The 10,029-nt window shown below is 48.4% G+C and overlaps 1 protein-coding gene across 2 annotated transcripts in view; it reads left to right on the forward strand.

Annotated features, from left to right (window-relative positions):
- The first annotated feature begins 2,466 nt into the window (after positions 1–2,466).
- Ak2 (adenylate kinase 2) overlaps positions 2,467–10,029 on the forward strand; it is a 20,354-nt gene continuing 12,791 nt past the window's right edge. For both annotated transcript variants that reach the window (XM_021200365.1, XM_021200364.1), the window contains exons 1-2: positions 2,467–2,680; positions 8,969–9,094. In XM_021200365.1, the coding sequence (XP_021056024.1) occupies positions 2,588–2,680; positions 8,969–9,094 (219 nt within the window). In that variant the 5' untranslated portion in view covers positions 2,467–2,587. The remainder of the gene's footprint in view (positions 2,681–8,968; positions 9,095–10,029) is intronic.

Consider the following 10,029-nt stretch of genomic DNA (forward strand, 5'->3'; position numbering starts at 1 on the left):
TTGTCTGTATTGCTTGCTCGTTTTGCTGTCTTTGAGATTGGGTCTCATATAGGCCAGGCTGGCTTTGAATTTGCTACAAGGCCCAAAATGGCCTTGAATTTCCTCCTCTGCTTCCCAAATGCTAGAATCATAGGCCTGCATTACTGTACCTGGTTTCTGGTCTCTCTTGTCCCTGACCATGAATGTGTGTGCACATGTGAGTGCAGGTGTGTATGTGTATGCACATTGGTAGAAAGGCCAGAGGTTGACATCTGGTGTCTTCTGCTTATTTCTCTTCACCTTTTGATTTTAGATTCATTTATTTTTACCTTATATGTGTGAGTGTTTTGTCTGCATGTGTGTCTGTGCACTGCTCATGTGCCTGGTGCCTTTGAGGGTAGGAATGAGCATTAGATCTCCGGAACTGGAGTTACAAACGGTTGTGACTTCCCATGTGGATGTCGAGAGCCAAACCAACACCCAGTGCTCTTAACCCCTGAATCACCGCTCCTGCCCTTCTACCTTCTTTTTTGAGACAAGACAAGGTTTCTGTAGCTGTAGGCTTTCCCACCCATGCCCCAGTTCCTGAATAACTTCTCAGAGGCTTTTTATTTATGAATAGATGCCTAGGCCATAGCTTCGGCTTGTTCCCTGACTAGCCTGTCACCCAACCCATTTAAACTCTTCTGAGTTCAGCCACATGGCTACTTTCTTCTCAGTCTCATGAGCCCAGAGTCTGGGCCAAGCATTTTCCACCTCTATCTCCCAGAGTTCCCATCTCTTTCCCAGAACTCCCACCTTCTACTTCCTGCCTTTTGCTAGTGGGCTATCTGCTTTTGATTGGCAGGTGATGCTTCCGCACAGTACACAGAGATTCTCTCTACAGGCCTTCCACTGCATCTGAAGCTTACTCATTAGGCGAGGCTTTCTGCTTAGTGAGCTCCAAGAGTCTGCCAATCTCTGCCTCCTCAGGGCTGGGATTATAGAGAGTTGCTGACATTACCTGAGTGCCGGGGGGGGGGGGGCCTGAGTGCAGGCCCTCATACTTGAGTGCTGGACACCACTGACTGAGCTTTGCCCCGCCCCTTATTTCACAGTGTTACTTGTAATCCTGTGACCATGTAACTATATAGTGATCAGCTCTTACTTCTGCTTCCTGTCTTAAAAAGGACTCAATAACACACACACACACACACACACACACATACTTCCTTCAAGGCCACTAAAAGAACCTAACCAGATCAAGCCGGCTCCCATGAGAGAGCAAGAACAGTGAATGTTAGTTTGAATTTATTTCGTATTTCATGTGTGTGAGCATTCATGTACATGCAGATATGTGTACCACAGCTCACATGTGGCACTCAGAGGACAACCTGTGGGAGTTAGTTCTTTTCTTCCATTTTGGGGGAGGGGGATCTTGGTAATCAAAGGCAGGTCCTCAGAGTTTGGTGGCAAGTGTCTTTACCAGCTAAACCATCTAGCCAGCTGGTTAACATCCATGAGGTAAAGTTCCCAAAGAGGCAGCAGATTTACCACTAGGGTGTAGAAAATGGTTGCACTGCGCCTGTGGGGCAAGAATGGTTTCCTAATCACACTTGCACTTACAGTTGAGAAAGGCTCCTTTGGGACAGGATGAAACTTTGACACACCTAAAAGCTGGCGACATCATTGCCTTGTTCAAGACAGGCTCATCTCTCTGGATAAAAACTGTCTTTCTGCTGACTTAAAAGTCAGGAAGGTGGTATGTGTTCATGTATGCATACGCGTTTTATTTTGTTTACAGTCCTGGGGACTGAGCCCAGAAACTCCTGTCTCCGTACTATAGCTAGCCCCAGCTCTCTTCATTTTCATTTTGGGACAAGGTTTCATTAAATTGCTCAGGCTGGCCTTGAATTCACCGTCGTAGCCTTGACCAGCTTTAAATGTGATCTTTCCAAATAGCCAAAGTTACAGTTGTTCAATGGGGGGTGCTCTGGGGGAAGAGGGTGTCAGACTACTAACTTGTTGGAATTTACTTAACCAATCTTATTATTGGACAATTGGGCAATTTATCTTTCGGTTTTCATAAGGCAATCAACATCTTTGTCAGGAACTCATTACTTATTCCTTGGTTATGCTTTTGAATTCCTGGAAGTGGAATTACTGGTCCAGAGGGTACGTTATTGCCAATTTGTGTCCTGAGAATGATTTTACCCACTTACACTCCCACAGGCAATTTCACGGGGCTCAAACAGAGATTCTGGAGTCATTAACTGTCAAATGCCAAACTAGAACTTCCACCAGCTCCAGGCTTCCTTCTCGGGGTTCCCCCCCCCTCCCCGCCCACTGCATACACCAGCCCGGAGCCGCACGCGCTCTGTTGCCCCAGCTCTTCCCAGGCTGGCCCGCCTCTTCCTCGTTCCCAATTCTGTCCAATTGGAAACAGGATTTTCTCAGTCTCGTCGTCCGATTGGTACATGGAAGTGTCCGTCAAGTTCGGGGGCGGGTAGAGAGGGTTGACGGATGTGGCGAGCGGCCAGTGTGAGCCCGGAGTAGGCTGTGCGCTGGCCTGGAAGCGCTAGACCTGTGAGGTGTGCGGGTGGCTGTTGGAGTGAGGCTTTTGGTCGACATGGCTCCCAACGTGTTGGCTTCCGAACCCGAGTATCCTAAGGGCATCCGGGCCGTGTTGCTGGGGCCGCCCGGGGCTGGCAAGGGGACGCAGGTGAGTGTCCGTTCTGTGCCTGGCGTTGGAGCCCGCGAAGCTACAAGGTCAGGGCGGTCGGAGAGCCGGAAGCTCCTTTCCCGCCCCGGAGCTGGGTGGTGAGCCCTGGCCTGCAGGGACCCTCGCGGGGTCTCCAGTAGTGGCGCGGTGTTTAGGGGAGGGTCCCAGGCGCAGTAAGGGGGAAGCTGGGTGGAGGTTCTTGGGGGAACCCAGGATCGTGTTAGGGCATCCAGGGACTGTTACTTGAAAATTGTGAAAGGCAGGGCGATCCCCCAGGCTGGAGCTCCAGGTCACAGGCCCGAGTGGAAGAAAGCTTTGTGACCAAGTCGCCCTCGGAGTTGAGAGCGGATTGCCCTGAGTCAGGGAAAAATTCCAGGCATAAGGGGGTTCAAACTATTTTTTAATGGTTAATGTTTAGGGGTACTAAGAAGTCTCCACGTGGGGCAGAGTGGGAGCTGGCGTATGCCGATCGAGGCAGTCTGCCAAGAGTGAGACACGAGCCGCGGGAGCCACCAGTGTTGTGGGGGGATGGGAGAAACCCTTTCCAGCTGGCCAGAAAGCTGGAGGTGAATGTATAGATCGGGTTCATAAGCCACAGGCATCATGGGGGGTTGTGAGAGGGACAGGGGGTGCTCATGGAGCATCATGAGATGGCTCTGACGGTTGTAATTGATCGATTTAGGGCCGCTAGCATGCTAGATCAACAAGAAAACAGGCATAGAGGTCCGGTGACTTTTCAAAGTTAGAGAAATCGGCTTCCCAGAGGCCTCAGAGATTGCCTTCTGCCCCACTGCAGAGCCTCGCTTGCTTGGCAACTGGGCCATAGATCATGGCAGGGATTTATGCTGGTACTTAGGGCTTGGAAGCTCATGTGGTGGGCTGTTGGTGTCACTTTCTTACCCAGCCTTTGGCAACACCCGTCCACCCCCTCACCTCTACCTCCCCATCAGACCCTAAGCCTACGCTCTAAAGAGGGAATTCTCAAGCCTATGCTCTAAAGAGGGATTTCTTTCAAGGTTGGGTTCCCAAGCAAATGGGCGCTGTCCTCCCAGTCCTCCCTCTTCGTAGCATTGCTGAGTTTATCGTTATGTTTTTAAAGATACCTCCCCTCTGTCTCCCTCCGTCTCTCCCTCCTTCTCATTCTGACACACATGGGGCGGGAGAGTGTGTGTGTGTGCAGGGACATAGAAAAAGAGTGTGCGGAGGACATGCGTGCCGTGGTGCATACGTGGAGGTCAGAGTGCAACTTGCTGGAATAATTTTCATTTTTCTACATTGTGAAGCCCAGGGATCGAACTTGGACCTTCAGACTTGATGGCAAACTACTTTACCTGTGGGCCCATGTCACCTGTCCTCTTTGCCAAGTTCTTAGTGTTTTGGCAAGCAGATCAGCATCTCTTTGTTGGGACTCCTGGGCACTCCGTGGAGTTAGATGAATGATACCGATCGATGCGGGGTGACCAGAGAAAGGGGGTCTAGAAGGCTTTAGTTTATTTCCTCTGACTTTACCTCTGCCCCTGGGCTATAGGTCACAAAGGACCACTGTACCTCCTCTCTCTGTAAACTTAGGGTTTCTTTTGTGGTTTCACCTGTACCTTGTACTCAGTGATTTTGACATCTCAGGTGCCATCGCGCTCAGTTATCAGGTTATCATAGTGTGACCATGTAGACAGGATCACCCACGGTGACACTTTTTTTTTTTCCTAAGTTTATACTGAAGTTGACTGTTTGAGTAGTGAAATGGACAACTACCTCATTGCTGCATCAGGGACTGTACAGTCTACATATATGTATGTATGCCTGTGTATGTAGAAAGCTATGTATGTAACTTCTCAGTGTCTCTACCTGGAAAATGTAAAGCTTACAAAGACATTGGAAGATGATGGCCTATATATCGGGAGCACCCACACATTCCTAGTTGGTGGTAGGGCGCATGACAGCTGTAAACTCTGGCCATTCAGTAGCATCTCGTTCTGCCCCTAACTCAGATGTAGTGCAGAATGAAGTTGATTCATTCAGATCTGGGAGGACCGTATGCCATGAGCTCACTAAAAGACAGTGCATGCGGGAATGGTGGAAGTTGGTCCAAGACGGCTTTGTGCGATGATTAGAAGTTTGGCTTGAAGGATGAATATGGCTTCTCATGTCTGTCTGTAGTCCCAGTGACTGAGGCAGGAGGAGATTAAAGTCAAGTTTGATGATAGCCCAGCTAAAGTTTAAAGGCTGGTCTGGCTACAAAGTGAGACCCTGTGTCTGAGAACACAAAACTAAGAGCTGGGACTTCAGAAAATACAGGGCACTCACTTAACCTCCATCCGCCTCCCTTTCCTTATCAGGAGCCATAAAAACACCGGTGGTTGTAGCTTCATAGTGGGGAGCAAAAGTTCACACAAAGCCTGCGGAGTGGAACCCTAGAAGAGCGTTCTGCCCGCAGACACACTCCACACACAAACTTTCCATTGTAAATTTTAAATGCATAGAAGAGAGCAGGAACAAGCTTAGCTACTATGGGGGCTGAAACAGGAGGCTCACAGGTTCAAGTCCTGTCTGGGCTAAGATTGAAATCAGCCTGAGCTGCAAAATAGCAGGGCTGAGAACCTGGCAGTTCATTTGCCCAGCTGTGTGAGGTCTTGGCGTCAAGTCCTCAGTACCACAAGAAGCACAAGAGTGGTAATAGGCCCCAGTAACCCTCGGCTGATGGCGGCCATTGCTTTCCCATCTACCCTCCCCACAGATTATACTAAAGAAGCTCCAGGCTCCATAGCAGTTTTATAATATATTTTAGTATCTGTACAACAAAATCATTTTTAAAAATACGTAAGTTCAGTAGCCCCTAAAGCTGTAACAGATTTTAATAGTTAATTGTTCAAATTTCTATCAGTCTCACACATCATTTTAAGTCTTTCTGGTTTGTTTTTTCCTAGTCTTTAAAAAAAGAGTATTCAGGCTGGGCGTGGTGGCACACACCTTTAATCCCAGCACTTGGGAGGCAGAAGCAGGCGGATTTCTGAGTTCGAGGCCAGCCTGGTCTACAAAGTGAGTTCCAGGACAGCCAGGGCTATACAGAGAAACCCTGTCTCGAAAAACCAAAAAAATAAAAAAAAATAAAGAATATTCAGCATGTGTGCAAGGGTATGTGCATGTGTGATGCACACGTGGAGGCCAGAGAACAACTTTCCCTCATTTCTCCCCTTCTACCACGTGGCTCCCTGGTGTTGGACTCAGGACACCAGGCTGGGTGTGGGTGCCAAGCTGTCTCACCTGCCTGCCCTGTTCCATTTCTTTATGGTGTAGTTTTGTGGAAGAAACCGCCTCGTCCTGAGAATATTGTTCCTTTTCTGGGAATTTTCTGTTATATTCCTTTGGTGTGTTTAATATCTTCCTCTCTTCCATTTCCTGCAGATATTGTCTGCTGCATCCAGTTTATCAGATTCTGTTCCTTGGCCTGGCTTCCCCAGGCACTGCTGTGTCCGACCATCGGTTGGACACTTCCAATATCGTTTGTCTGAGGGTTTAGGGGCTGTCACTATCTGTCGCCTAAGCCTGGCAGTTAGTTATGGGCACCAAAAACAATACTATTCTGGCTGTATTACTCCTTTTCCACTCCTTAGCTGAAATATCTCCTTTCTTCTCTTTTCCCTTGTCCCCTCCTTCTGGCTTTTTTGAGATCAGGTCTCAGCAGGTAGCCCATGCTGGCCTGAAACTCTCGGCCCTCCTTCCTCAGCTTCCTAAGCGTGGGAATCCAAGCGTGCATCCTGGCTGGTGCTTGGCTTGTATGTCAGTAGAGAGAAACTTCCTGCCCCCAGGTGCTCCGCCCCCAGGTGCTCCGCCCATTGCGGTTTATAACATGCATTTCAGACGCTTGCTCTGTTCCCCCTCTTTGTCAGCTTTCCACGCAGTGGGTTGACTATGGGATGTTTTCAGTTGAAAAATTTAAACAAGAAATCGCAACTTGTTTTTCTCATGAAGATCAGAAGCTCTGAGAGCAGTGGCCCTCCGTTCCTGTATGGCGGGAGCCACTTGTAGCTGAGTGGAATTTCTGCTTCGGCTGATCCCTTCATAGAATTCCCCTCTCTGCATAAGGTGCCCGGTACACATTAGCAGCTCTTTGCTCCTGACCTGTCCAGTGAGATTTATGTTTCCTTCCCACCACTTCCTCTGTACCGGTATAATTCCATATTACATGACTCATGTCAACATGGCTAAAGTTACATTTCCTTAAAATTTTCTGGGCTAGAAGATGGCTCAGTGGACACCCCTTTTATTTTATTTTATTTTATTTTATTTTTAAAGACAGATCTCTCACTGGCCTGATGCTCATCACGTAGATGAGACTAGCTGGCTAGTGAGTCCCCGGGATCTGTCTGTCTGACTTCCCAGTGCTGGAGTTGTAAGCACGCATCACCACAACCAGGTTGTTGTACGTGGGTTCTGGAGTTAGAGCTCAGGCTATTGTATTTACAAAGCAAGTGGCTTTCCAGTTGTGCTATCTCCCCAGCTCCGGATGACAGGGCAATTGAATGTCTTTGGCTGGATTCCAGCCCGCTCATACTCTTCCCCGGGCGGGGCAGGGTGGGGCGTGTGCTCCCACAAGACCAGCAGTAAACTAAGGCAGAGTCTTGCACCTGGCTGTGGGGTGTGTTCTTGCAGCTCTAGAGTCACCCAGAAGTGACTGAGCAGCCTACCACGGGGGGGTGTAACCATGGAACACTTGAGTTACCAGAGCAGTTTTTCTCTCCAGTGTTTAACCCTGGCTTCTGTGATTTATCCACTCAAGTTAATTTTAATAAACACAGAGTAGATTGGCAGGAAGCTCCAGTCCCTGGGTGTGTCCACAGTGCAGCCGACTTTCCGTCGTCAGCCATTGCTGACCTGCATCTTTACAGGTGCTGTCTCTAAATCTGTCTCACTGGGTTCCATTTCCCTATGAGGTGATTTCTTCACTTCAGTGGAATCAGTCCGTGAATCACAAACCAGAATTTCCTGCATGGAGTCCCATCGGTTGTTTGTCTCGAGCACCCGAGAAAACACCCAGTGAACTAGTTTAAACAAGGACCCCAGCTTCTACCTCTGGAAACCACTGAACGAAAAGCTGAGCACTTGTGAGGGCACAACAGATCTGGAGTATCTGAGACCTTTTTCCATTTAAACCACACCACTCTGAGTGCACTTGTATGTTCGTTTGCTGTTGTAGTGGAGAGATCTAAATGTGTGGTGATGGGGGGATGTGTGTGTGTGTGTGTGTGTGCGCGCACGTGTGCGTGCGTGCGCCTCACCACCAAGCGGTGTGTATCCCAGCACAGCCTGTGAGCTTCAGAATCTGTGTCTCCTGTTCCTTCGCTTCCTTGATGTCAGGGTTCATGAAAGAGGCATGAACAAATACTTCCTTTCCATCTAAGTAAGTGCCGACCAGTGCTCACTGAGGATTGACATGCTGCACTTGGCTTGTGCAGGTCCAACGTAGAATCCTATGGATAGGTTATAGGTGATTATTTGCCTCTCAAGAGATTTAAAACCCAGAAAGAAGTAACTCCTCAAGTCACACAGCTAGGGGGCAGGGGGCAAGGGGGGAGGTCACAAGACCAGCCTGAGCTGTGTAGTAAAACCTGGTCACAAAACAAACTGGAACCCCTCCTAAAACTGCTGTAAGATGGTTGCTATAGGAACAATCAGCCTGCACATCTATTCAGCACGGCCACTTTCTGAGTGGATCATGTCCCATGTTAAACAGATGTGGAAACTGCTCTGGGTCTGGGAGAAGGTGCGTGATGTCACCAGGGTACTGCCACAGTTCTACCTTGACTCCCCCAGCTGCCAGGCCTACTGGCCACAGCATATCACAGTAACAGCTTCCCCCTGTGGCAGATACTCAGCCACATCTTGGTCCCCCCAGCCACACCTTGGTCCGTCTGCTTTACAAAATGAACTTTTCTAAGAATCACAGCAGCTACGTGAAGTATTTTGTGGCTGCTGAGTTTGTTCTCAGTTTTCACAGGTATGTGAGCTTGTGTTTCAGTGGGGCAGTTAGTGGGAATAGCTAGTATTTATGACAGCGTCCTGTGTGCTAAGTGTATCCAGGTCCTTTACGTGCATTATCATGTATCATAATTCTCACAGTAACCCTGCCGTTGGCTTTACGTTGGAGTGAAAGGTAACATGCTTTTACTCCTGGTAGAAACAAGAAAGAAGACATTTGCTAGGTTCACACAGCCAGTAAATACCAGGGCCAGGTTCATATCCGCAGCCTCAGCATTAACTCTCTCTTGGCTTTTGTCTTTGTCTCCACAGGCACCCAAATTGGCTGAAAACTTCTGTGTCTGTCATTTGGCCACCGGGGACATGCTGAGAGCCATGGTAGCTTCTGGCTCAGAGCTAGGAAAAAAGCTGAAGGCGACAATGGATGCCGGGAAACTGGTAGGTTTGGTCGTACTGGGAATGTCACTTTCCTTTTTCCTGCGTCCAGAATGGTGCCCCAGACTGCTGTGGCTGCCTGGCTTTGACGCCATTAAACATTGACGTCTTCATTCATCATAGACACACTTGAAGACTACCAGCCAATGCAGACGCAGAACATTTCCACTGTCCTAGAAAGTCTTCTGAGATAGGCCTGTGTGTCAGTGCTTCTAACAGACGGGCATGTCGTAGGGGCCTGGAGCACAGCACAGTGTCTGGTTTATTCCGGAGGTAGGATTTCCTCAGGACTTACTTGAATAGTTATATTATTTTGCGTGCACAGGCAAGCTCTTTTTACAACCATCTTCCCAGCACTGTTCACGGTATTCTTTTTATTTATATTTATATTTATTTATCATTTCAAGGGCTAGAGAGGTGGCTCAGAGTTAAGAGCACTGACTGCTGTCAGAGGATCTGGGTTTGATTCCCAGCATCCACACGGCAGCTCACAGGCATCTGTAACTTCAGTCCCAGGAGATCTGACATTCTCTCTGACCTCAGTAGACACCAGGCATGCACACGGTGCACAGGCATGCGTGCATACACATAAAATAATAAATTCTAAAAATTTAAATGTGGTTGCGTGTGTGTGTGTGTGTGTGTGTGTGTGTGTGTGCGCGCGCGCGCGCCGGCCAGACATAATGGCAAACCTTTAATCCCATCACTAAGAAACAGGCAGGCAGTTCTCTGAATTTGAGTTTGAGGTCAGCCAGGACTATACAGAGAGACCTTCTCTCAAAACAAACCATATATGTATACATATACACACATGTAATGACATCATTCCCCCCAACATATACACACATATAATGACATCATTCCCCCATCCCCGTCCCACCAGCTCCTCCCCTGTGTTCACTGTATTCTTTTTTTTTTTTTTTTTTTTTTTTTTTTTT

Source organism: Mus pahari, chromosome 6, assembly GCF_900095145.1.
Source record: "Mus pahari chromosome 6, PAHARI_EIJ_v1.1, whole genome shotgun sequence".
Taxonomy (NCBI): domain Eukaryota; kingdom Metazoa; phylum Chordata; class Mammalia; order Rodentia; family Muridae; genus Mus; species Mus pahari.